The following is a 27,919-nucleotide window of genomic DNA, read 5'->3' as shown; positions in this document are numbered from 1 at the left end:
TACCCCATTTCTTTTTGTCATTTAAAGTTATGCTACAAAGACTCCTAGTAAATATTGGACTTGCTCTATGTCTCAGAAATGACAGTAACTTTTTAAAAAGACAAATCTTTTTTAGTTTAGACACCATGCACCTTCTCTCAACCCATCGTACTGTAGGCAGAAACAAGATGTCCAGCCAACGTTTTACAGGTACCAAGTAAACTCTTCTGTAAAAGCAGTATTATCCTTGAGTTCAGTCAAGAGGCTTTTGAGGTCATTTTCTCAGCACCTTCTGGAATGAGAAAGTGGCACTCACCAAAGCTATTTAACAAAACAGAACACAAAGGGCTACTCAGAGCAGTCTACGCCTCTGGTGCTGTACTTTAAGGCAAGGCAAGCAAATCAGAAGAGGTAAAGAGACAGATTCAAGTTATGGACATAGATAAGATCCAATGGTTGAGAAAATAAAAATAAAATAAATATCAAAGCATCAGGAACTGTTCAGCCACCTAATTTCTGTTCCCCAGCTACAATTGTCTGTTTACACTTAAGCCTATTTTTAGAAAGTGATTTAATTTAAAGTAAGTTAGCTCAGTACCTCACATAACAATTGCCAAGTTACAAAATTGAATTTAAATATTGTAAAGCACAGCTCAGCAACTTTAATCTAATATTAGAGAACTTAAATACATTCCTGTTAGTCTTTCTCTTACGAACCAGAAACACTGTCTATTGTCAGCCTAAGCCACTACAAATGTGGAACAAAGCCTACCTTCCTTCTTCCCTCCTCTTTTCGATCAAAAGCACACTGCTGTTTGCACTGCTCACATGTCTGAGGTGGGCCGTACTTCTTCTCCGAGTTGGTGCAACGCTGACATTTTGTGCCAATAAATGCTGCAATAATGTTACAATACTGACAAGGCTTGGGCTGAAAAAAAGATAAGTTGAACTGAAATCAATACATTTGCATTTTATGTAATGAAGACAGGTATTTCAAACCACAAAATGATGCTTTGAAACTACTAAGGCTTCATATAACCTATCTTAAAGAACTTTTTTCCTACCATTTCTATCTTCAGTACTAAACCTTTCCCCTAAAATGATGCTTCTTCAGTGGTTAAAACCAGTCTGGACTTTTCATGAAAATCCAGATGCATACTAAATAAAAGAAACACACACAACTATCTGACTACTCACCTCCACACCTGCTGTTTTATTTTTTTAAATACGATGACATTTCCTCTCAGCTTTACTACATTCCTAGAGAAATTACTTAGAGAAACTTTAAAAGAAGAGTAATCAAGTCTTTTTTTTAGACTGGAAGTTTCTGAAGGCATCCCTCTCCCTTTCACACTCAGGGATTCAATAACACTACAGTTCCAAGATTAGTATCCTGATCCCTGCAATTCTGTAGGAAACTTAAAAAACCAAAACAAACAAAAAACCACCAACAACAATCAAAAACCAACTTCAGATACCACCAGGTCAGGTTATCAACTTTTATATCATATGCTCAACTAGATTAATATGCTGCTGGAAAATGAAATTGCTGTCAGTTTTCATAGGTTAGAAATGGTTGATTATCCTCAATGCAGTTCTGTTTTTTGACAAACTACTGATAAAATCATTGTTGGATCTGTCCTGCAATTCATTTTGCTACACTTTAAGCTTTTGAAAAGTATTTCTTTGTTCAGTTTACATATATATTCACAAAGTGCCTGACTACATACCAACAGCTGTTACATTTCTCAAATAAGTTGAATTTCATCTATTATGGTTTATGTCAAGCCTGGAGAAATTATGCCCTTTTGTTCCACAACAAGATTATCTTGATACCTCCTACAAACTCATATCTGCAGGGTGGCTCAGATACAATGTGTGTATTCACATAACAGAAAAATTCATTTTTCCAGCAGAACTGAAGCTGAAATTCAACATGAGAAACCACAAAGTAACATGAATGCAGATAATACTCAAAATCTTTTCTACTTAATAGCTTAACACGATTAACATGCCTTTTTTTAAGACTTACACAATATAAAGTGTGCAGTATTACTCGATTTTCACATTTACATCCCCTTAAGGACAGAGAGGGCTAATGGTCTTCCTGTCATCAAGCATGTGCTTATGAGAATACACAGGGAATAACTTCACATGTGTGAGGTGAAATAACTTTGCTTTGTTACAAATAGCTACACTGAAATTACTCCTATTCTTTAAGCTACATATAACCCCAACGGATTTCAAATTGAAAAAAGGAACTGTAACCCACAGAGGAAATCAAGAGATAGAAATGACATTTCCATCACCTTTCTGAATGGCAATCTCTGGGTTTATTTTTTTTTCCCAGAAGAAAATAAGAAGATTAGTTGCATGAGAACTTTTTTTTTTTTTTTCAGTTTAAAGCACAAATGAATTAACTTCAGTACTTAAAACCGAGAACCTACTTACCGTTCCAAACTGCTTCACATTTTGGGCACATTTCTTGCATATTGTGTTGGTTTTGCTAAAAAGATGAAACAGCACAAAGGTGAATTTAGCAACAAACACACAAACCTTAACATTCTTTCCCACGCAATTACCAGCAAACAGAACCACATAACGGTTTGGGTTGGAAGGGACAGAATCATAGAATAGTTCGGGTTGGAAGGGACCTCTGGAGATCATCCAGTCCAACCCCCCAACCAAGGCAGGGTCACCTGGAGCAGGTGACACAGGAACGTGTCCTCGGGGGTTTTGAATGTCTCCAGAGAGGGATACTCCATGACCTCCCCGGGCAGCCTGTTCCAGTGCTGTGCCAGCCTTAGTGTAAAGAAGTTCTACGTCGTGTAGAGATGAAACTTCTCGTGGTTTAGTTTATGGCCCTTGCTCCCTGTCCTGTCGCCGGACAGCACTGAAAAGTGTCTGGCACCACCCTCCTGACATCCGCCTCTCAGATATCGGTGTGCACTGACGAGATCCCCTCTCGGTCTTCTCTGCTCCCAACAGGCCCAGCTCCCGCAAACTCGCTCGCACACCGCCTGACCCCGCCGTACCTCTCCTGCTGGAACTCGGAGCGGCAGTAGGTGCACTTCACGATGGGGTGGGCGATGCGACACTCCTGCGGAGGAAAGCGCCGCGTTACTGCCCGGCCGGGCCGGCCCCGCACCGCCCCCGCCCGCCGCCCCGAACAGCCCCGGCCGGGCCGCTCCACCCCGAACCTTGCACAGCTGCTGGCCCTGCGAGAGCTCCTCGAACGGGTACCGCTGGTTGCACTTGGTGCACGCATAAAGCGCCGGGGCGGCCGCCGCGCCCGCCGCCGCCATCCGGCGGGGCGGACACGGGCGGGCCGAGGGAGGGGAATGGGGAGGTGCCGCCGGAACGAGGGACGGAGCGGCCGCAGGGGCCGCCGAGGAGGAGCCGCCGCCCCCGCCCCGCTCCCGGTGCCGGTGCCGCGCTGGGCCCCGCGCGCCGCCCGCGTCCCCCTTGTGTCGGCGGCGGCGTCACCCCGCGCTCGCCCCCCGCCCTTCCCTCCCTCCGCCCGCCCCGGGCCCGGGCTCGCGCTGCGCCCGCGCAGCCAATCGCCGCCCCGCGCCAAACCTGCCTTCGAACGCCGCCGCCCAATCACCGCCCCCGCCGGCCCCGCCGCCACCAATCGCGCCGCGGGCGCCCCGCATCGCGCCGGGCGGGGGCGCGGCCCCGCGCTACGATTGGTCGGGCCGCGGGGGCTCCCCTGACAAAGACCGGCCTCTTCCGCCCGCCCCCCTCCGCGCGGGCCCACGCGCCGCCCCCCTGCCCCAGCGACTGAGTGCGGGGGCAGCACCGCCCCCATCGGCTTCTACCCTTCCATTGGCTGAACAGCGCCCTTGTTCTTTTCTTATTGGGCAACTGACGCATCACTCAATTCTGAGCGGGTGCTGGGGCGGGGCTTACCCCCTGCTTCTCCATTTTCATCGGCAGACTGGGATTTCAATCAAGCGAGGCGCCGCGCGGGTGCCGTGCCTTAAAGGGACATGGGCTAGCGCGGGCTCTCTCACGGCCGACATGGCGGCGGCGGCGGCGGCGGCGCACGGCCACCAGCGCACGGTGAGGCTCGGGGGGAGCACCGGCTCGGGGGGAGGCCCGCGGGGAGGGGCAGAACAGGCCGCTTGGGGGTTCTGGGGGGGAGCAGCTGGGCGGTGCGGGACTGGCGGGTTGCCCAACCGCGGCGTGCCGGGAGCCGTAAGGGCGGTGGAAGCTGGCTTGTCAAAGACTATATATGTATGTGTATATATATATATGCATATATATATGTGTATGTTTACGTATATATATGTGTATATTTATCTACGTGTATGTATATGCGTGTGCATGGTATATGCGCGTATGTTTTCTAAAGAGATAAATACTCTGCTATTGAAAACAGCCCTCTTGCTGTCCCTGTACCAGTGTCTGGAGGTGCTGTCTGTAAGTGAATGGGAATAAAATTTTGAATTCGGTTTATTCTCAGTAATAACTTGGGGTCATGCCTTTGAAAACTCCTATTCCAAGGCCAGGCGGGGCTCAGTTAAACCCGTGGTGGTGCAGCGCTGGGTCAGCCGGGTGAGCACAGCGAGCCCAGGTTTCCCAGCAGAAAGCTGGGAGAGCTGGATTGAGCCTCTGGTGGTTTCTCTTTGTAAGTCGAAAACGTTACCTGAAGCTGAGGCTCAGCTTTGGTGTGTTCCTGTGCCCTTGGGCGCACGTGGGAGCACCTGGCAGCTTGGGAGGTAACGTGCAGGTGGTTGCACACCGGGGACCGGAATTTCCTCGTCCGCATCCCTCTGAAGATGCGGAGTGTAGAGGAGCAGTGGTAAAATTTGTGGAAAGCTGTGTCTTTATACGTGCTTTGGAGGAGCAGAGATGGTGAAAAGGGTGCAGCATGATGGCGTGTGAGGTCTGTCTTATGAGGACTCACAGTTTGGGGGTCTCACTGCCTGCATAGTGAGCTCCCGTCTCGGGTTCTCTGTTGTGTGGCTCCTCTCCTGCGTTGTGAGCCTGCAGTTACACCTGTACCAGCAAGACTAATTTGAGGGCTGCTGTGTTCCTTCCTGACTTGTATTTTTTTCTAGGATGACAGAAGACTTATTTTAGTATTCAGTAGGTAAATGTAGGCCGTTTAATTAATTTAGTTAGCAAAACAAAACTTTTTGGGGAAAAAAACTTGCCCACTGCAGACTTCTTGTATGTGTTCAAAAAAAAGAAGTGGAAACAAATTTAACGTTTTCCAAACTTGGAAAATAGTTGCTTTTAATACATCTGGCACTCTACAGCAGGCATTTTACAAAAAATGCTGTGTTGTGCCAAAATTTCCCCCCCATTTGATGTAATTGCTTAACTAAGTGAACTTTTTTATGTCTGCATTTAACTAGAGATGTTATTAAAATGTAGAGTGCTCCTGACTCCGTCTGTATCAGGGAGGCGCAGACAGCACTTAAGTTGGCCTCTGGGTGATAGGGCCTGTCCTTCCTTCTTCACTTTCCTAGTTATGCAGTACTAAGGGAAGATGGCAGGTGGTTAATTGAAATTGCCCCTCCAGAATGACTACTTTGAAAGTTCTAATAACAGGGTTCTTGGATATTTTATGATTAGTAAACTCGGTACCTCGTTATTCTGTTTTTTTTCTAAATCCCTACATAGTCTTCCTGGGTTTGTTTTTGTTTTGTTTTTTTAAGCCAAGTGTGTCATTTAAAGCATTACCAAGCATCAGTCTCTTTTTCTCTTTATTTTTTTTTTTGGTTCTGAGCACCCACAGAAAAACTTGCTATTGCCACTCTAATTTAGTCCCTTTTTCCAGTGGCAGTGGTGCTGACTTTGTGCCTTCATGCTTCCTTGCTGCAGTTATTGCCTGAAAGATGTTGTGTCCTTCTCTCTTTAATTCTACAGTTTGTTAATAAAGCACTGTTATTTTTACTGCCCATGGATCTAGTAAATTGGTGTAAGATAACAAGAAAAACAGGTGGTTTTTTCCTTACTGAAAAGATTGATACAGCACTGCCTTCTGCATAGTTTTTTGTGGTGTGTTATATCTCTTTATATATAAAAGGGAAGTAACAACATTATGGTGGGTCATTTTTACTATCTATACAAGTTGTTTGCTTTGAAAAGTGTCCCCCCAGTCCCAAATTGCTGATTCTTTTTGGAAAACTTTGCATAGGAGGTTGTGTCTTTTTTTTTTCCCTGTTGTGTTCAGCCTTTGAGAGCTTGAGGAGGTTGCTGTGTGCTGGTGGTGTGTTCAGCTATTGCTGCTCTGTGTTTTTAACGTTCCCTTCTGCATGCTTGAGTAGGCAGTTGATAGGCAGTCGTAGAAGCAATGAATTTTGGAAGGTTATGTCTGCAGGCCTGTGGAGATTAAATGTGCTCAGCTCATTACTGTTATGTAATGCTGGTGCACTTGGCTCCTTCTGGGACTGTTAAGCCTCTTCATTTACTATTCTGAGGCTTTAGCGTGGCATAAGGAAGGAAAGACTATAGGGAGTACCCCGAAAGAGGGAGAGGAGATGTAGTGAGCAAATGTGGCCTAGCTGAGATTCAGAGCAAATTATATAGAGTTTCCTGAATTATGTTTTTTTTTTTTTTAATATTTCATGATCTTCCTGAGCACTGGAGCATGATGCTCCCCATGAGATTTTCCAAGAGCAGGAACAGACTTGGAGGATTTTTAATGACTTGAGAGAAACCAGAGAGAAGAGCGGAGAATTGCTGTGATGTTGGAGTTTGAACTTTCTGATGGGGAAATTCCTTGATGCTGTTTCATAAACTTTCCCAAAGTATTCAGTCGACTTAAAGTCCCTTTTTGTGAAACTGAATATAAGATAGTCTTTTGCTTAAATATATAAGGAAAGTATACTTGGTAGCAAATGGTTATTTAGACCAAAGTAAAGAATGATTGCCTGTACAATATATCATATTCCAGCAAAATTTTTTCAGTATTTATTTCAAGCAGATATCTGTACTGATTATTGCACTATTCAAATTAGTGCCTGTTCCCTGCATCCAGGTGGATTTTGGAAGACATACAACTAGTCAAAAGCCTCTATTTTCTTTGCTTTGTGTGACTTGGTGTTCAAGTGTTCTGAGTATGCCAGCTTTTTCTTTCAAATTGGTCTGCTGTTGGCTAGGAAAATGTTACTTGTGCCAATTTAAAATAAACAAAGGAACTCCTGTAGTTTGGTGGTTTTATGTAGTTGTATTTAATTCTCAGACAAGACTTTACCTATAAAGACATAAAAGATGGTAGAGACATCTAGGAAGATTGTGATGCTGTCAGCCCTACTTTGGTTTCAGATTCCCCTTTTTCTTTTGACTGTTTCATGGGATTTGAATCAATAGCAGACAGTATATTGATATTTGAATCAATTGTGACTGTTGTTTGGGTTGTTGAGGCTTATGTCGCTGCTGTTCTTTTATGGCCTGCTGCAAGTACTGTGTTTTGCTTGGCTCGTTTTTAATTCATCACTTGGTCTTAGTATTCTGTGTTCATCAGTGCAATTTCCTGTAACACTGATGGTATTTTTGCAGGAGTGAGATTTAGGTCTTCATGTTAGCACCTAACAAGCTTTCAGTCTTAAATTCACATGTTCTGATTGGACCAGTGAGGCTGCTGAGCATAAAACACTGTGTATTTGCATGCATACAGCACTTCTTCAAAATATTTGTAATAAGATATTCTTAATTAGGGATTAGTGTTTTAATTGATTTTCTGTGGTAGCAAAACTTCTTGTGCAAATGCAGTTATTTTGAGAAAAGTCATTATGTTGTATAGGAAAATGTTATAAACACAAACTGCAAAACATTCATAAAACTGTGCTTAGAAACACCAATTGATGCATTCGGAGTTCTTAAGATCCTAATTTCTTGTCCATGACGAATCACTTTCTTTTTAAGTGGAAATGAGCTGTGTATGGGTTTTAAGTAACTTACACATTTTCTTATATTTTTTCCCTGTATTACTTTTCCTTCTCATAGTGCATTTTGGGCTGTTGTCTAATTTGTTATGAGATACTTAATACTTTCTGTATTTTAATTTAGGTCATGATATGCTCCCAATGATTGGTATTTGCAAAAGCTTAAAATCAGCCTGCCAAGATCAGCAGTTCCTCAATTGACATACTAGTGGAGGGGGAAAGCAGTAGGAGCTTCACATCTGCCTGCATCCCACTTCTCTCCTAGGCAGCCATCAGATTCTGCCACTGAAATGTTTAGTGTTGGGCACAGTGGAGAGGAATTACTCTTGCACATTAAAAACAAGCATTCATATTCCATTTAATTCATGTACACAGATCAGAAAGCTTAGGCCAGGTAGCCAGTTTGAGTCAAACCCATAAACATGGTAATCCAAGTGCTGTGTCCCATTTGCTTAGTCTTAAGAATCAGATTAGAAAGGACATAGCTTAATGGTATTCCATCTACATAGAGTCTTCACATCCAGGTGGTCCCCTCTGGTCATTGCAACATCCAAAACACAGCAGATGTTTGGAGAGTTGGTGTAGACTGCTTGGAAGACAGTGGTCTCTGTGGTCATGTTTTTGAGAGCAGCCTCAAGCTGATCTAAGGACGTATTGCTGCTTAGAGGCAGGAGTACCTTCCTGGCTGTGATCTGCTCTGCTTTTCCTGTGCTGTTTCCACTAACCAGGTGTCGCGTAAAGTCGTCTGAATGTGTCTTGGGAGGTTCAGTATATTAATGGAAAGATGAATTGAAGCAGTGAGAGTGTCCTGTGCCCCGTCTGCAGTCAGTGAGATGTTGTGTTGGATGAGGGGATGTAGAACTGTGGTCCTGGGTGTGCCTTATCAGCTTTGGCCACCTTAGTGCAGTACCTCATGTGCAGTGAATACAAGCAGTAGTTAACAAGGCAGTTGTTTTCCAACTGACTGTATTGCCTTCTCCCAGTAAGTGACAGTATCAGTAAATGCAAAATAAAAGTGGAAATTGGAAACTCGTACGAGAGACATTTTTCTCTTAGATACTGTTTTTAATTGAGGGGGAGTTGGATGTAAAAATGACACAGCCTAAGAAAGGAAATACAGCTTTTGTGGTATAAGAGTCTCCTGCAGTAGTACTTCCACTCATCATCTGATAGAATTCTGCTTTTCTTTATTTTTCTTATTGTGATAAGGAAAAATGTGAATAACATCTTTTTTTTATTTTCAGGATGATCTGCACAAAGCTCATAACTCTACATCAGTTACAGATGGACTCTCTGCAACTTCATTTATAGAATATCCAAATTACAAGCCATTTATTAATTCTGATTTGCAGCGCTCCCCATGGAAACCAGTAATTCCATATCCTGAAAGTCATAGCAGAGGTAATAGTTCATCAAAGTTGTTTTCTTCCTATTTCCAAAGCATGTGGTGAAATAAATACATGTGTGTGCTCCACATCTACAAAGGTTGCAGTCTTTTTATCCTTTTATCACTTCCCAGTGATGTCCAGTGATGTCACCTGTTTTGTAGGTCCTTTTGTTCTTCTCTTTCTGAAGAACACCTGATGAGAAAGGTCATCTTACAGCTGGAGAAAGATGCTGCTCTTTGGTAGTAGAGAACTGTAAAAGTGTCTGAGTGCTTTCTGAAGTTGTACTGACGTGTTTTCTTTGCCCCTTCTTCAGTCCTCCTCTCTTTTAATCTTTCCTCTCCTGAGTTCACAGCTGAGTTAGAAATAAGGAGACTTAAGTCCTCAGAATGGTTTGGACCAAAGGAAGAGGTTTGGTCTGACAGAAATCGTAAGGCTTGTCGTGGTCAAAGGGTGCGTCAAGTATTTATCGTGTCAGCGAAGACTTAGAGGATACAGAGACGAGCACAATGCTGAACTGAGAGCTCACCACACCAAAAAGGCAATTTTACTCCCATTTATTCTTTCTTGTTTCTAGGCTATTCTTTCTCCCTCCTTTCCCACTCTGGTCCTGGTGTTTATCTCCAGATAAAGAGATACGTCTTGCCTCACAGGACAAAAACCATTCTTGTTTAGTTTTCTGTTATTTTAGTGAATTGGCTTGTCATGCAGTGAGATGTATTCCAAAACTGCCTTGTGGGGGGTAAGTACAGGAGGCAGCATAAAGAGTTGGGAGACTAGAGCAGGAGTGATCCTTTGATAAGCTGTTTGGCTCGGGTTCATTGCAATAATGTTCCTTTGAGACTGGAGTGGCATGGAGGCTTAAAGTTATGAACAACTTTGTATTTTTTCCTTATAGGGGGAAAAAAGGTGAGAAATACTTAGGATGAATCCTAATATTACTTAAACTAAGTAAAAAATCAGAATGATACCCTTAAGTCCCTGTTCCAATAACACAGTTCACGTCTGAATTACTAGAGACTTATATGTTAGTTACCTAGTAGGTGAAATCTTAATTCTTGAAGTGCTATTTAAATTCCAGTATATACTCTCAATGCCATCAGTTCTGAGAGTGCTGTTGACACAAAATGGAAAGAATCTTGTAACAGATGAAAAATTGGATGTGCAGAAAAGAGCTTCCTTATGAATTACGGATGTAGATGTATTTTTGTAGATTGTGTACGTTGCATTAGCAACCAACCTTTGACTCTTAAGTTTCCACTTGGCAACTTAGTTTCAAACAGGGAATCTGCCAACTGGAAAGTAAGTACAGATGATGGAAGACAATTGGATAAATTATATCCCTTTTTAAAAATTAACAAATATTTTTATTTTCAAAAAATGTTGAAGTGTAAGTAAATATGAATACATACTGAAAATCGAATCGAGCCTGGGTGTGATCCAATGTATTTCTCTTTTTGCATAGCCTATAAAAATGCAGAAATGATCTGGAGTATATACTTTAGTAAGTGTAAGAATATGGTAATTAACTTCAAATGGGAAAATTGATTTGATTGTTATTGAGGATCCTTATTGCTCCTTCCACCCTCCCATGTTAAAAAAAATCATATTGAAAAATCCTGAAATTGAGTATGGTAAATTCTGTTTATTCTGGTTTTAATTTCTTTGTGTTGTATCTGTGTGTGTCTCAGCATGCATAGTTGGCTTTAATACTCTAATAGAAATGGCTGAATGATACTTGGCATCTTCTTGGGTTTCACCTTTGTCTATTCATTGCTTGAGTTCCTTTATTGCTGTATTTTGTTAGTCATTGTTGTGAATATACAGGGGTTTCAATTTAGCTTTTAAGGATAATAGTAACAAATATGTTTATAGTTTCAGCTATGCCCATTTCAACTGAATTCTAGGAACAGTATTATAAAGAGAGAATAGGGTGCAGTTGGTGACTCTGATATAGCAAATAGGGCCAAATTATTAATAACTTCCCCTTAACTGTGACTGCTGTCACTACTTATGTACTTAACAGTTACCTTAAAGCAGGTAGTTGTTACTGATGTGATACTCATACTATTCTGCATTTCAAGATTTGATAAATTTTTACTCTGTAAAACTTGTTCTGATAAATATTTTTCCCCCTTTTTTTTTATTTTTGGTTATCTGATGCAATCCCAACTTCTGTAGTGCTCATGCATTCTGTAATAAAGGTATATTCTTTCTCTGGAGTGGATTTTAGCACAAAGGAGTGGGCTAATGCTACCTTGCAGATTAGTTTGCTATATGAGCTGTATGTACAGATGTTCTTGTGTTTTACTTTCACACACCTATATAGGGGAAGGGACTTGTGGTTATGGATCCCTTGACAGAATTAAACAGTACAGCTAAGAGACACAATACATCAGATTACCAGCAGATGGTCTAATTGCAAGGTGATGTGAATTCTGTTACATCTGCTTTTCTTTTTGTGGTGATGAATATATAAAGGCTTTGTTTAGTAGTTGCTAAAGCTAGGAATGCAACAGAAAGGGAAAATGGTTCAGCACAAAGGAGATGCATGTTTTTGGGGAGAGGAGGGAAACACGAGCAAAACCAGAACAATTAAAAAAAGAATTCCACTTATAAATAAACACTTCTATAGCCCTTCTGATAGCTAACCTTTATTATACTCTGTGGCTATGAGTAATTATACAGAGAATTGCCACTATTTTGACTATCTAGTTGTAACTTTTTTTTCCTTTCGATAAAGAGTCAGGGCATGCACTGTTTGCACTTAACCAACATAATATTTACATGCCTTGTTCTGGGATGTAGTTGTATATTTCCTAAATGTATCAGGTGAAAGGTGTGCACCAAGGGCATCTATTTGTTTGAGACTAGTTTTAGAATCAGTTATGGTTTAAAGGGAAGCAGGTCTTAATTCCTGCAAGGAGTCTTGGATGCTCGTAAGGAACATTCTGGCTTTGTTACATAACATGCTTTTATAAAAACATTTCAAGTTCAATGTTACCTTGAAGTGGCGATTTAATGATATCTAACAAAAAGTACTTGTTCATTACAGCCATATTTTCTGCTCTGAAGAATCTCCAGGAAAAAATTCATCGGCTGGAGTTGGAAAGGTTTCAGGCGGAGGAGAACGTAAAACACCTCAGCAGGGAAACAGCAGACTATAAAAAAGTACTGAGTGAACAAATGGAACATAAAGAGCATGACAAGACTGAAGTGTCAAAGAAAAATCAAGGTTGTTTGCAAAACTTTGTATAGATACTACAGAACACTGATGTGGATGAAACCTTATTTCTATTGATACGTGAAGTAATTTCAATTTACTTTCAGCATCTCTTAATTTGCAATGACATGTGGAGTTATAAAAAATAATTTAAAAACATACTTTGTTTTAAGGATTTACATGCATACAGAAGTTAATTAGGCATAATATGTGAGTTTGTTGAGATGGTCCTTTTCTTGTTTGTTTTGGAACTGTCTTGAAAACAGAAAAAAATCCCAGGACCAAACAGTACATTATTTCAGTTTTCTGCCTTCTGTTATCTTCAGAACTGGCTTCTCAGCTGGCAGCTGCAGAGTCTCGGTGCAGTCTTCTAGAGAAACAGCTGGACTACATGAGAAAAATGATCCAGCATGCAGAAAATGAGAAGTCTCATCTCTTGGAGAAACAGGTGTGTTCTCAAAATTATCTCAGAGTTAAATCATAATCATTAACTATGTCATGATTTTTCATAGTTTCTGTAATATTCATACTTTGAAGTGTGGATGTCTATTTCAGCTGGCCTTTATATACTTAGTTGTGGATAGTTTCCCTACTTACATGTCCTAGTCTTCTCATGACCCTGGTATTTTCTTTGTGCACCTGTTTCTAAGGCAGTATCAGGCTCTGGTATTAATAAGAATTGTTTGCTTCTGTATGATTGGCTTACTGCCGTAGCTCATACTTATCCCTCAGTGTTATACCCATGTACCACTGGAAAAAACCTCCCTTTTGTATTCACACTCTTCAGATCTTTGGGGATATTCTTTGCCAGCACTGCTTTTGCTAAACTAGTGGTGAAATACTCATTATGTAGAAATAGCAGTAAAATTTGTTTCCCACCACGAGTGACTAGGATTTGGCCTATATCTAAAATGAACTTGAATTTTATAGGTGTATGGATCACCTAGAATTCTCTGTTCATTGGTCTCTGTGACTGTTCTACTTCTGTCTCTTAAATATTTGCTAAAGGAAAAAAAAAATAAGAAAGCTATCTCTAGTAGCTGCATAATGAATTTGGTTTTGTTTTTTTACCAAACCTTGGTTTGGAGGAAGGAGAGACTGCAGGATCTTCTCTCATCAGACTGTGGTTGAATGTGCAGTTCCCCAGCACTGGTGGAGCAGTAGTGGAGTTTTCTCCCTGATTGTAGCACCATCTAAAATTGCACAGAGGAAGTAGAAGTTCCTTTGCACTGTTTATGGGCCTCCTTTGTGCTCCAAACACAAGGCTTACTATAGATGGTCTTATATTATTGTACTTATAAATTGTTTTCCTTTTCAATTCTCCCTTCAAGGGTTCATTGGAGAGAGATCGGCTTCTTAATCAGTCACATGTTCAGTCTAAATTGGAAAAGCTGGATATGCTGGAAAAAGAGTATAGGAGACTTACTACGATGCAGTCCATAGCAGAGGTCTGTCATTTGTGTTGGATATTATATCAGATTTGTCTTGTTTGTTGTAATCAGCACTTGATAGCTATATGTCAGTTAAAGAGCTGAGCAAAACTTTGTGCTGTAGAGAAAGGCAGTGACTAAACTTCTTTTTAAAGCTGAAGTGTTGTAAAAATTTAAAGTTATTGCAGAAAGTCTGCATGGCTAGATGGGCTCTGGGTCACTGTATACTGCAAGAGTTGGTGTTTTGTTAAGCCTTAACAGTATCTGTTCGTGTTCCTCTTTTGTGCTTGGTTGGTGCCTAGGCACGTAACTTTGCAGGCATTCCTAAGATCTCAACTTCTGAGTTGCCTTGCTACTGAATGATTTGCAGTTACTTTCTGTTATGACCCAGGTTTAACTTGACTTGTGTGAATTTGGTGTGTGTGTGTTTTTTTTTTTTTTTTTTTATTAGCCCTCTTTCTTAAGAAACACAACTATTGCTAGTTACTTTGCATGCAGATTTCTGAAGTGTGGCATTGCAGCGCTTCTAGCACGGGATGGCTGTCAGTGGGTTTGAACCAGGCTGCCATTTCAGGACTCCTTTTGAATCAGTAGCTTGTACGAGTTCAACATGATTCTGTTTGGTCATATGCTGTTGTGGTGCGTTGACTCTTGAATTTTTATAATTTTTGTAATTTTATAATGAAAAATAAAACCAAATCTCACCATGGGCTGCAGTAGAATCTCTGCTTTGGCACCTGGAGTACCTCCTCCATCTCATTCATTGACTTTGGGGTCTGCAGGGCTGTTGCTTTCACGTATCCTCACTCCTCTCTTCTGGCTGCTGCTCCCCAGAAGGTTTTCTTCTGCTTCTTATGTCTTTTATTCTAGAGGTGCTGCCTCCTGCTGTTGGGCTCAGCCTTTGGCCAGTGGTGGGTCTGTCTTGGTGCTGGCTGGCATTGGCTCTTTCAGATAGAGGGAAGACTTCCAGCAGCTCCTCACAGAAGCCACCCCTGTAGCTCCTCACTACCAAAACTTTGCCACGCAAGCTGTGGTTTTGGCTTTTGAGGTCCCGTGCACTTACCTCTTTCTGCTGCTGTAGAGACCACAAGTCTCCCAAGCCTGGAAACTACAGAGAACTTAACTAGGGAGAGGCTTCCACCTGCAAGTTTCTTCCCTGCTCCCCCAAAAGGACCAGATAGTACATGATTAGATGGTGGTATTGAGGATGGCAGGTCTGGGTCCTGTCAAAATCACAGGCTTGCCACCCTGCATACCAGCATTTACCAGGTGCTGAAGTAGATGGTATATCTCCAGGAGTACGTAAGGAGATGTTTGGTAGTAAATCTTTAGCTACTTGGTTTGCTGCAGGACCTTTAGACATCACAACTATTCTTGGAAGTCCCTGAGCCAAGGCAGCTGTAACAAGCTGTTTAAGATCCTGACACCCCATTGTGGTGAGCTGCAGTTGTGGAGTACAAGTGTCTCCACTGTTGACTTTGGCCAAACACTTGTGCAAAGAAATAAGTGTCTTCTGGGTCTTGTTCAGTGAAAGAAGCAGTAGTTTCCTCCAGGGTCAAAGTTGTAATAACTGGTTCAGCAACTAGAATTCCCTCTGAAGGGCTTTTACCAAGTTTTTGTCTGGTAGCAACTGAAATTTAGTAAGGCTGGATTGTTTGCCTTTTTGTGTGTGGCTAGTGAAAATTATTTCAACCTTATTTGTTTTTTTTCTGGATCTAGCTAGATGTCTTTGCTTCTTTATCTTTATGAATTAGCAGCTGTTGCAGTTAAATCTGTTTTAGTGGAATTTTGAAGCAATTCTGGGAACTGAAAAAGATATGGATCTAGCTATGACTAAAGGTCATTTTCCTTGTGATGATGAGCCATTTTCTGGTTCACAGGTCTGTCTGCGTCTGTGGTTATGGGATATGTTCCTATGTGAGCATCTGTGTGCTAGGTGTTACCTTATAGTCCTGAAGGAGTGACTGTTCTCCCTGATCAGAACAGTTGCATCTGTTTCATCTTTGATCTGTAGTTATGACCATGGGACCACAGGACTGTTTTCAAGTTGAATTTGAAGCAAGAAATAAAGACTGTTTCATACATGGTGCATTGAAATGGATGGAAAGTGGTGAGGTGACTGCTCATGAGCAAGCACTAATTTAACTGCCTCTGATTTCAGGCACTGCCAGAGCACAAGTTGTGGGTGGGCCTTACTGAGAGCATTTCATCTCTGCAGAGCCACTGTCTGGCCCTATAAGTGTATTATCTTCAAGCAATTTGCTAATGTTTATATTGCCCGTGGAAAAGGAAATGCTGAGATTCCTATTTCTGTGAAGTACCTGTAATAGGAGTACTTACCCTAGAAATGCTTTCGAGGCATGTTTATTGCAACTGTAGTCCTGCAGTGCAGTCTCTGGATAGCTGGCTGAAAAGATCTGAACATATCTCTGTCTGAGAATGGAGTAAGGACAGGGTTGTTTCCTAAAAATGCAGTTTGGGCTTTGGTCTTGTATGTAGACAAGTGACCAGAATTTGAATGTATGTGTGGATGATGCTTTTTGAACAACTGTGGTTCACAGTAATTGATTTTAATGCTAACAATGAGACTTAATAAACCCCCACCATTTCTGCGAACAGAAGTGATGAAACTTCACATCCTGTTGTGGCTGTACACTACCCACACCTCTAGCTTTTCCTCTGCCCTCTCATTGCCAGGTGGTGAGAAGCAGCAGCTTCCCTGTTTCAGCTGGGTGACACTGACTGCTCAGCTGCCCAGCAGATGCTAATTTGCAAGGCAGCGAAGCACAGAGGTAAAAGCTGTCTTTAGTCTGGAGACATTTCCTCTCTGGTGGAACTAATTTGGATACTTATCCCAGCAGCCAATTTTATGACATTTAGGTGTTCTTTGTCTGTGAGGTCTCATAACTTTCTGTCTTTGGTTGAAGCTTTTTGAGGGATGGAATGCCATCCAGAGGGTCCTGGACAAGCTCAGGAAGCCTGCCCACAGGAACCTCATGAGGGCCAATGAGGCCAAGCGCAAGGTGCTACTTGTGGGTCAGGGCAACTTCCCCCCAGGCTGGAGAGTAAAAGGATTGAGAGCAGCCCTGACAAGAAGGACTTGTGGGCTCCTGTACATAAGAAACTGGACATGAGCCAACAGTGTGCACTCACAGCCCAGAATGCCAGTCATATCCTGGGCTGCATCAAGAGCAGTGTGGCCAGCAGGCCAAGGGATGTGATTGTCCCCCTCTACTATGCCCTTGTGAGACTCTGCCTGGAGTGCTGCATCCAGCTATGGGGTCCCCAGCACAGGAGAAACATGGACCTCTTGGATCAGGTCCAGAGGAGGCCTCAAAAATGGTCAGAGGGCTGGAACATCTCTCCTATGAAGACAGGCTGAGAGTGTTGGGGTTGTTGAGCCTAGAGAAAAGAAGGCTGCAGGGAGATCTTGTTGTGGCCTTTCAGTACTTAAAGTACTTAAAGGGGCTTATGAGAAAAATGGGGACAGATGTTTTAGCAGGGCCTGTAGCAGTAGGACAAGGGGCAATAGTTTTAAACTGGAAGAGGATAGATTTAGACTAAATACAAGGAGGAAATGTTTTACAATGAGGGTGGCAAAATGCTAGAACAGGTTGTCCAGAGAGGTTGTAGATGCCCCCATTCCTGGAAATATTCAAAATCAGGTTGGACAGGGCTCTGAGAAACATGGTCTAGTGGAAGGTGTTCCTGCCCATGGCAGGGGGCTTGGGCTTAAGTGACCTTTAAGGATCCCTTTAAAACCAAACCATCCTATGATTCTGTGATTCTCTGAGTGAGGTGATTGCATGAGACTTAATGTCTATTTTTGCCCGTTTTCCAAGAGAAATTGAAATACTTTGTTTCTGTGTTTTTCATTTAAATTCTTTGCAGTGGCTACTGGTGATCAAGCAGACTGTTTAGGCAGCCAGCTTGCTTTGCAGTGCTATCTTAGATGGGCAGTACTAGCAGGGAGGGTCTGTTTGCTTGCCCCTGTGGCCTCTCTTTCTTGAAGATAGTTGAGTGATCTGTGCATTACTTTCTTCTATAAACAAGAAAACAAAATTATTTTAGGAATCTAACTTGAGTATATAATTTCTAATAGGGTCTATCACGGATGATACAGTAAGATATACACTTGCTGTGCAGCTGGACAGCTAGCTGAGGGAATACTTATTCATTTCAGAATAAAAGCCTTGGCCCAGCTTCATTACCATCTTCACTTTAAACAGAATATTTTTCATACCGAAAATTTTGTCAAGACTTCACAGGTTAATAAAAGATCCTTATAGACTGAACACAAGGAAATCAAGAGCTATGCCAGTAAGTGGGCACAAGGTCAGAAAACAAGTTACCTGGAGTACATCTGTTTTGAATGGAAAAAACAATCATCAGGAGGGTTCTTGTATTCAACAGAAAAAGTTGATTCCTTTATATAGTGCCTTTGTCCTGAACGTTTATCCAGGCTTTTGCCTTTTAACACCTTTGTATAACAGCTCGTTACATTATTCTTGCAGTTAATGCTTAAGTAAAGCAGAACTGAAATTATTTTCTTGTTCAGTGTAGTGCATTTATAAACAAACAGAAGTGTACAAATACAGCTGTTGCTCTGTATTTCATGCTTTTCTGCCTTAAGTTTGATTAGTGGCTTTGAGTTATCAGTCTTTGTGGGGAGAGAAGGGAAGTTGTTTTGTGTACTGGAGCTCAGGATTATTTTTTCTCTCTCTACTGTATAAAGTCAGCTATTTGATAACTTTCACATTGGGAATTTCAGTGTATCCTGAAATTTAAACAAGGTTTTCATCTTGTTGGAGGGTTTACAAAGAAATGTGTGTTTTTGCCCTTAAACCTTTTCTTTGAAAAGGGGTTTCAGAAGAGTTCTTACATGCTTTTGCGATAAAAACATGAAATTACTTCAGTTTTGTTTAAAGACATCATACAAACTTTCCTCCCTCTTCTTTATTAGGATAGTGGCTAGATGTTCAAAAATTCTTTTCTTGTAAGAGTGTAAGTTACAGATTTTAGCAAAAATACCATTAGTGATCTAAGTAAAGCAAGTCTTCTCTTGCCTTAGGATGATACATCATATGTCTTTGTTAGCTCTTTTGTAGTACAGAATCTTGGAGGATAATGTACACAAAGCAACTTACTTTCTAGAGTGTTTTTACAGCTGGAGAGGGAGATAGCTTTGTGTATTGCTGTCAGCTGTGACTTAAATTCAGGTATCAGTTATGGAAGTAACAATAGAAAAATCAAGTTTTAAGCATAAGATTTTTGACTGCTGTATTTATGCCTGTACAGACAAAGCATCAGCAATTGTTCTAATGCTAAATTACCTTTGTTTCACTTACCTCTAAGTCATAAGCTGAACTCATAGTTTTGCTCAAGCTCTTAGTATTGTAGGCTTCAAGATGAAAAAATGGTTTCATTAGTAATGCTATTATTTTTATTCAACTTTGACTAGAAAAAAATGAAAGAGCTGGAACAGAAGCTTTGGGAGGAAGAACATGCAAGGAAGCTTGTTCAGGAAAAAGCAGCTGAGGTAACCAACAGGAAATTTCTTTTGCGCTGCTATGCACTGTAATTAGCTCTTCCTTTTTATCAGATTTTCAGCTAAGCTTACTGAAAGTGCTTCCCATATGCATCAAAGAATAATGAAATCCTGGGTTTAGTCTTTTTTTTTTTTCCTTATTTCTTTTTCCTCCTGTTTGGGGTACCACATGTTCTGAAGTTCTCTGAGCTTTTTCTAACAGTGCCTGTGCACTGAAGCTTTGATTTCTCCACTAAATAAGTTAGTTTGAAAAGAGGAGTAAAAATTCAGACTAATAAAGAATTGAGTGTGCATGAGGATCTCTAAGTAGATCAAGGTCAACAAGTGTGCTCCCTGTTGATAATTGTAATTAAAACAGAAGAAGGCAAAAAAGAGACAATGCACTCTTGGTTATGAGCCCATAAGGATGCTGGTCTTCTCCTAAGCTGGATGTGCAGTGTTTGTTAAATGCTTATTGTTTGCTGAAGAATTATGGAGGTAATGTGTTAGGCTCTAACCTTTGCCATGAGTTTGCTGTGATGGGGAAAGGGGTATCTCAAATTCATCATGAAAAATTGTGCTGTGAATGCTTCTAGATGAGATTGGTTATGACATGATTTATAAAGCCATGCCATGTCTTGGGAACGTGCTGTTATCAAGCCAACAGCAAGGCATAAAGGATTCACTGTCAACAGGGAGTTCTAAACTTAACTCTTTCAAAAGATGGTTTGGTGGTTGGGTGTTTATTGTGTTTGTTTGTTTGGAGTTCTGTCAATAAAACAGAAGTAGTTGCCTGTTAACTCTATGCCATGGGATCAATTGAGCAGGGTTGGGTGGCTTGGATTTCCCTACTTCTTTGTCAAGTATAAAGCCCAGCCGATGTTTTGGCACTTGCCTGTGTGGGGCTAATGCAGTAAGGCTAATTCTCTAATTTACTAGGATTACTGATGAGTAGTGCTACCAGAGGAAGTATTTAATGTTTAAATGGACCTTGGAAAGGAAAAGTAATCTAAAAATTTACAGCCCTTGCTTTCAGAGAGCCTGTATTTTAAAAACTCTTGATTTGCAATTCTCTGCTTACTCTCTCTCTGATTAGTTATTAATATAATTTCAGTAACTTCCCTTATTCCCTCAATTAAAGCTTCAGACAGGCCTGGAAACCAACAGACTACTGATTCAAGCAGCATCACCATTGCTTTCTCCAAAAGCAAGACAACCCAGGAAAAAAGCTAAGCAGACAGAGAAGGTAAGATGGGGAGAAGAGAAAGGCAGTTACTGAGGACTTAAATAAGAATGTGTGCATGTGATCAAGAAGCAGGTTTCTTCCTTTATTACATAGTAAAGGGAAAATGGATTTGCTGTAGTCTAATCTTTGCTAAATATTTCTCTCCTTCCTTTCCAGAAATGCCCTACTGGGAGCCGTTCCACTGTGCAGCCCCATTACAGACTGTGTCTGGGTGATGTACCCTTTGTGGCTGGGAAGGTGAGCTGATAAGCTTAATGCTCAGTAGCTGCAGTTCCTTAAGTGACTTTGACTTGGTGCACTCCTGACACCCAGTGGTCACATCATTTAATTTTCTTTGATGCTTTTGTTCAGTTAGTCTTCAAAATACTTGTTGGATATTGATAACTTGCTGAGCTGGCATTTCCAAAAACAGCTTGAGAAGCTGTTCTTGTTAGTGCTTATTAATTCAAACAAATGTTAATTCAAACAAAAAATACATTCTTGGCAGTAAAACAAAAGTGTTACTGTTTTTAAATATTCTTCGGTGTTATCAATTATCATTATCAATGCCATTTAAAAGTCTCCTTCACTTTTCCTTCCAGTCTACCAGTCCCAGTCATTCAGTTGCTGCCAATGTGCAACACGTGCTACACCTGATGAAACAACATACAAAAGCTTTGTGTAACAGACATGTGGTAAACGATACTCCACTGGCAAAACCCATCAGCACTGCTTGTCCTGCCAGCAAAAGCAGAAGGCCATCCCTGCCAATGGAATCGTCTTCATCTCAGGAAGAGCTCTCAGAAGTGTTGCTGACTTTACAAGATGAATTTGGACAGATGAGTTTGTGAGTTTGATATATTCTCTACTGCAGATTATGAATATGTTTTATATTTTGCTTGAGAAAGGTGTTCGTTTAGGAAATCTTTGTTCTACTGGCTACAGAGGCTGTCATTTCTCCTTGCAGTTAGAGAGAGATTCTGCTAAACAATCTGGACATCATACCTGTGTTTATATGCAGCAATATTGAATTCAGAAGAGGCAGTGAAGTGTGGCAACAGCCCTGATGTTGTGGATTATTGTGGTTTAAACCCAGACAGCAGCTAAGTACCACACAGCCACTTGCTCTCCTATCCCCCACCCCCATCCCCTCCACCCTGTTGGGCTGGGCACTATACACCCTTATACTGTGTCATTTATGTCCTGCCCAAGCTCCACACTTTCCAATATATCCCAGTTAACCATCATCACCTTTCCAGTCTTTTGATGCGTGCACACACACATATCATTCCTACAGTCTGTAGACCATTCCTGTACTAGTCTATCGAGTTCATTTAGTCCATGACTTTGGACTCATCTGTCAGAAGTCTTTTGGAGCAGGAAAAGGTAGTGTATGGATAGCTGCATGCTGAAGTCACTTGGGGGTTGTGGTGGATGAGAGGGTGGACATGAGCTGGCAGTGTGCATTTGCAGCCCAGAAAGCCAGCCCTATCCTGGGCTACATCAAAAGCAGCATGGCCAGCAGGTTGAGGGAGTGAATTCTGCCCCTCTACCCTGTGCTGGTGAGACCTCACCTGGAGTGCTGTGTCCAGCTCTGGCACTCCTAACATAAGAAAGATATGGACCTGTTTGAGTAGGTCCAGAGGAGACTACAAAGATGATCAGAGAGCTGGAGCACCTCTCCTGTGAAGACAGACTGAAAGAGCTGGGGTTGTTCAGCCTGGAGAAAAGAAGGCTCCAGGAAGACCTCATTGTGGCCTTTCAGTGCTCAAAGGAGGCTATAAGAGAGCTAGAGAGGGACTTTTTACAATGATGAGGGTGTAATGGCTTCAAACTGAAAGAGAGCAGGTTTAGGTTAGATATTAGGAAGAAATTCTTTACTGTGAGGATGATGAGGCACTAGAACAGGTTGTCCAGAGAAGATGTGGATGCCCTGTTCCTGGAAATATTCAAGGTCAGGCTTGATGGGGCTCTGAGCAACTTAGTCTAGTGGAAAGTGTCTCTGCCTGTGGTAGGGGTTTTGGAACTAGGTGATCTTTTTAAGGTCCCTTCCAACCCAAATCATTCTATTACCTGTTGTTCTTTGACCTTCCACAACAGAAGGGTACTCTTGAGAGACCGGGCAGGGTAGAGAGCTGCTTCATTTCCTTTGTCTCCAAGGCAGGTATACTGAAAGCCCACCAGTAGCCTTTTGGGTCCTTAAAATACCCCCTTCTGAGACGGTCTGTTCCAAGGGTGCACAGAGTCTCTGGGCCAGTTGCACTGGGGTGCTTTTGCCAATAACTCTGGCTGATTTCAGCCTCTAAGACTGTCAGCTGTTGGGATCCCCCTGTCACTCCAGAAACACAAATGGGTTCTGCCCCTGTACAGCTTGATGGCATTAGATGCACTGTGGACCAGGGTCTCCTAGTACTCCCGTGGGGCTGATGTGCCAGGCCATCTGATCCACACAGTCCAGTAAAGCCGGTTGTCCCTCTCCTGCACTGGCTGGAGACAAGGCTCCTCTAATACTGGTCCTAGGATTCTCCATTTCTGTAAAAACAAATTAGAATTCCTTTTCACAGGATCAGGAATAAGATCAGCCCTGCCACTCTGTCTGGGGAACTGGCCACTGGAGACTTAAACACAAATGGGGATTCTTCAGGAAAGTTGCTGTTTGTTTTTTCCCTGCTTCTATGATTGAGGTAGTTATTCTGTGCCACTTCCTCATGTCCTCCTTATGGTCCCACAGCTAAAAGTCAGGGTTTCCCTATGGTGTGTATTCTCCATATACTGTCTTTTGTGCAAAAGGAAGCTTACTGTTTGTGGGGTTTAAACAGCAACTCAGTCCCACTCAGCTCACTGCTCCCAGAGACACACCCTCCCCTGATCTGAACCACATTCAGCACCATGCTGTTTCCTAGCACTAAGACTGTGCTGGTTTTAACATCTTAAGGATATTCAGAGTTCTCAAGTGCTGTTGTAATTATCCTGGAGAAGAAGCCGAAGGCGTGGGAGGATATCTCCTCCGCAGGTTGGCTCTCCAAGGAGCAAAGGTGAAAGGTGTAATTACAAAAATTCCCCAGTAGGAGGCTCCCGCAGTGCGGAGGGACGGCGGTGCTGAGGACACACCACCCCGCCCCCTGCGAGGAATTTCACGGCAGGGATTCCATCATACTATAAATCAGCATTGTGACCAGCCACTATCAAGCCAATACAATGAATGTCTATAAAAAAAAAAATCTGTTTTCACACGCTCTGGTCAGATCTGTCATTACCTCAACCTCTTGTGCCCCACACTGGGTGCCAAAAAGGAGTGTCGAAGTTTAATCCCAACCAGTAGCTAAGTACCATGCAGCTGCTTGCTCATTCCACTGTGGTGGGATGGGGAGGAAAACTGGAAAAAGGTAAAACCCATTGGTATAAATAAGGGCAGTTTAATAATTGAAATGAAGTAAAATGTAATGATAATAGTTATCAAAAAGGAAGAGAAGAATAAAACCCGAGGAGAAAAACTATGCAATGCACAGTACAATTGCTCACCACCTTTTGATTGATGCCCAGCCTGTCCCCAGCAGCAATGGCCCCCTCCCAGCCAGCTCCCCCCAGCTTATATATTGAGGATGACGTTCTGTGGTATGGAATCCCTTTGGCCAATATGGATCGGCTGTCCCAGCTATCCCCCCTCCCCAGCTTCTTGTCTACCTCCTCACTGGCAGAGCAGGAGATGCTGAAAAGCCCATGGCACTGCTCAGCAATAACGAAAACGTCAGTGTGTTACCAACACTATTTTCATATCAAATCCAAAACACAGCACTGTACCAGCTACTACAAAGAAAATTAACTCCGTCCTAGCCAAAACCAGGATGTGGACAGATACTCCATTAAAGGACAGCTTTACTAGGTGTTTTGCTTGTCCTGGTTAACAGACCATAATTGTTACTGTACTGGACAACTGCAGTAGGTACAGATACATAAAACTGAATGAGTGCTGAGATCATGCTCTTAAAGGGTTATTTGGTCACTTTGAATGTGTGATTTGAAGTTGGAAACTACTTATGTTATTAAGACTTAACATTGGAGCAGCCTGCCACCAGGATGTGCTACAAACCAGCAAAACTGTTCTTACTGGTTTGTTACGGTGTGTTGGTCATATCTGGCTGTTGATGCTCTGGTTTCCTAAAAATGTTATTTCTGAACTGGGAGTGCAAACAGTAGAAGCCAAGGGAGCTTAATGTAAGCCTTGTTCTGTCTGAATTCTATGCTAGTGATCACCAGCAGCTGTCAAAGCTCATCCAGGAAGCCCCCACCACTGCAGTCAAGGAAGATCTGGAGAGGGAACTTGAGGCACTGGTGGGAAAGATGGAAGCAAAGGCAGACCAGATCAGCAAAGTTCAGAGGCATCGGTTGCAGGTGAGTTTCTTTTGACTGTGTTCATCCTCATGTAGAGTTGCTGACTTAAGTGGCTTTTTTAGTGTTAAATACTAATCTAGTGGCAGTTGAATAAAGCAGAAATAACTACTTTGGAGTAGTATTGCATAGCTCTAGCTTTGATGTTCCAAAGTTAGTCTGCATACTTCCATCCTTCTGTCCCAGTATTTTTGCAGAAATATCCTTTCTGTCACCCTTGTGCCCACTCTTCATCCTTTCCTGGGCAGAGCTTTCATGTATGTTCTCGCATCGCATTTTACACCTCTTGTCTCTTGAACATCATTTAACAGTTTTCTTTTACTTTGAGTAAATGACCTATTTATGTTTTGATTTGCATTTTAAAAGACCCAAAATGCCTGTTTTGCTTATTTTATAACTTTCAAAATGTTTTGAATAGTGTAGCTTGTTCGTTCAAAACTATAAAACTTATTTTCTGTTTTCTTTCATCTTCATTAATTTTAGTGAATTCCTTTCAAAGAGCTTAACCCCATGTGTTTAATCTGGTTCAGTTCATATGAACAGAGACTTGCCCTTACCTGACATGAGTGATACATAAAATATGCGCTGAGAGCTCTGCTGCTGACGTCCAGAATGGACATATGAAATGTTTGCATTACTCACTTTTGATCTCTTATCTTCAGAGGAACTGCTGCAGGGAAGCAGATGTGCTGTAGTTCCCAGTAGTCATGATGCTGCATATGCTATTGGCAAAAGTTTAGGAGCCAGGATTTAGGAAAACTACTGCAAGCTGTAAAATGGGAGGAGGAAGCACCTCTGCCTGAAGAGAGGGGAGCTATAGAAGCCACCTGTGTTGCAGTTTGGGCATATGAATGTGTCTGCACCTCAGACTGCCCAGTTCCCCACTCAGCCTTGTGCCAGCTCAATCTTTGCTGGGGAGTACAGAGTCTTATTTACAGTGCTGTGTGTGGATACTGCCTCTTCACTCCAGCAGGGTGCTGGTATTCTTTATAAAGCTACATCTCTGACAGTGAATAGCTATTAAAATTGCTAGTATGTATGTAGAAAAACTTTTCTACCTTTTTTTTTTTTTTTTTGATCACTAGCTGGTAACAGTGACAAGTCAACTTTTTTCATCTGTAACTTTTACATTCCTGATAGAGATATTTCCCCATAACGAACTTGTCAGTTTTTAAAGAGATAACCTAGTAGTTCAGACTATAAGCTAACCGTAGGTGTAAATATAACAATGCTTTGTAAGGAAAATATTTATTATTCAGGGTGACTTGGAAGCATCCATTTGCTTAGCTGGGTGAAACAAGTGGTGGAATATTTCAGCTGTTTGGAAGAATTGCCGAATATAAAATGAAACAAGTCACTCCTTAATAGTTTTTTTGGGCTTCTCTTTCAGCTAGAGAGACTTAAGAGAGAATGCAAGTCCAAAAAGACTTCTGCTAAACCAATGAAAGACAGCAGGTTCCCTGTTAGTGAGGTTAAAGTAACAACTACAGTAACCACAAAAGGAAAGAATGCTGGTCCCATCAAAGTGAAACCTGGAGAGAAGAGTCGCAAGAATCTTCAGTTGTTGAGAGACATGCAGACCATACAGACTTCACTACAGAAAGATGATATCAGCTGGGACTACTGACTGTTCTGCAGAGGTGTTCTTGAACTGTCCCAAACTGGCCAAACTTTCTCACATTCTGGATATAAAGCAGCTGCCTTTCTCGCTGTGTGGAAGAGACTACCATACGCTAAGCGCACTTTTGAAATACAGGCTCTTAGTTCTCCATCACTGCATTTGATTGTATATATTATGGTCTAGCTTAAAACACATTCCATTTTTAAGCACCCAGCCACTGAGTCGAATAGTAGGGTCCCTTATGTTGTGATTCCAGCATTCCCTCCATTTTCCTTCAGCACACCAAGCACTGCACATTTATGCGGGTTGGTGTGTGTGTGATGCGCCAGTGCAATTTCACACTGCTGTTGAACTGGGAGGCTGCTCAGGATGAATCTTGTTTGAAATTGATGCTGCAGCCCTGTGTCTTAAGGGCTTTTTGTCAGTTCTGTGTGCAGCTGCAGTGACTCCATCTCTCGGGGAACATCTTTTAAAGGTGTTCTGTGGAGCTTTCTTCAAAATGCTTTCCTAGTTCCCCTTCTGCTACATTGCATTAGTCAGCATGAATGGCAGAGGATGTTTGAGTACTCAAAAAAGGAGCAGAATAATTTATGAATTATGTTGCTTAATGATCAAAGAATATTTTTCTACAGAAATCCTACTTTAGGGAAAAGGTATAGGATAGGGGATAACACCCTGTTTCTCGTTCACAGCTTTGTGTGGTAAAGGAGTGAGATAAACCACAGGTATTTTAAACTGCAAGTGCCTCAATCATGCCTTTCAGTCCTGGCATCTTGCTTTTAACTTGAAATATGTGCTTTGATGAGCTATCTACTTTGGTAGTGGTGCAATTAATTTTGTGCTCTGACTTGCACAGCTGAGTAAATTTTATTTATTATGTTAATAATTTAAAGAATTTCCTATTAATGGAATGTACAGAAGACCTAGATTACTTGTATATACAGTGGAAAAACAATAAAGCCAGCTTGCCTGTTGAGTGAATTGTGGGAAACCTGCACTTCCTCTACATTAGCTTGGTGTTTGCTGCAGCACTGTGCTTCATCCAGTGCCCTTTTTGTGGTGAGCTGACTTCTCCCTGGTCAGGGTAACACAGGTAAGGTGAGGGTCACAGTTGTCCACCCTTGCCTGGAGCTGAACAGGGAGGGAGCTCTACAGAGTCAACACAGGTACAAGGGATTTGAGTTTTAGTTATGTGTAGGTGATCCACCCTGCTTGTCTCCTTGCATTGAAGGCACAGAA

The 27,919-nt window shown here is 41.9% G+C and overlaps 2 protein-coding genes across 13 annotated transcripts in view; one reads left to right on the top strand and one right to left on the bottom strand.

The window, feature by feature from the left end:
- Nucleotides 1-3,290, bottom strand: part of FAM76B (family with sequence similarity 76 member B) — a 60,326-nt gene extending 57,036 nt beyond the window's left edge. For all 11 annotated transcript variants that reach the window (XR_001875003.1, XR_001875004.1, XM_017815978.1 and 8 more), the window contains exons 1-4: nt 3,180-3,290; nt 3,015-3,079; nt 2,431-2,485; nt 752-907 (exon numbers count right to left, since the gene is read on the bottom strand). Coding sequence is in view for 9 of the 11 variants with exons in the window: in XM_017815978.1 (XP_017671467.1) it covers nt 752-907; nt 2,431-2,485; nt 3,015-3,079; nt 3,180-3,284 (381 nt within the window). In the remaining 2 variants the exon portion in view is untranslated. The remainder of the gene's footprint in view (nt 1-751; nt 908-2,430; nt 2,486-3,014; nt 3,080-3,179) is intronic.
- Nucleotides 3,291-3,726: 436 nt separating this feature from the next.
- On the top strand, nt 3,727-27,671 carry CEP57 (centrosomal protein 57). 2 transcript variants are annotated; one of them, XM_017815976.1, is made up of 11 exons: nt 3,727-4,044; nt 9,125-9,281; nt 12,321-12,500; nt 12,815-12,936; nt 13,820-13,936; nt 19,380-19,457; nt 20,587-20,691; nt 20,848-20,928; nt 21,273-21,517; nt 24,918-25,062; nt 26,450-27,671. In XM_017815976.1, exons 1-11 carry the CDS (start codon nt 4,003-4,005, stop codon nt 26,684-26,686), a joined length of 1,509 nt encoding a protein of 502 aa, XP_017671465.1. In that variant the 5' UTR covers nt 3,727-4,002; the 3' UTR covers nt 26,687-27,671. The 2 variants fall into 2 exon arrangements, with proteins under 2 accessions (XP_017671465.1, XP_017671466.1); XM_017815977.1 differs by lacking the exon at nt 13,820-13,936.
- Nucleotides 27,672-27,919: the final 248 nt, after the last annotated feature.

Source organism: Lepidothrix coronata, unplaced genomic scaffold (genome assembly GCF_001604755.1).
Source record: "Lepidothrix coronata isolate B3197 unplaced genomic scaffold, Lepidothrix_coronata-1.0 Scaffold53, whole genome shotgun sequence".
Lineage (NCBI taxonomy): Eukaryota > Metazoa > Chordata > Aves > Passeriformes > Pipridae > Lepidothrix > Lepidothrix coronata.
The sequence above is the reverse complement of the archived record's forward strand: the minus strand, read 5'-3'. Positions and strand labels throughout refer to the sequence as shown.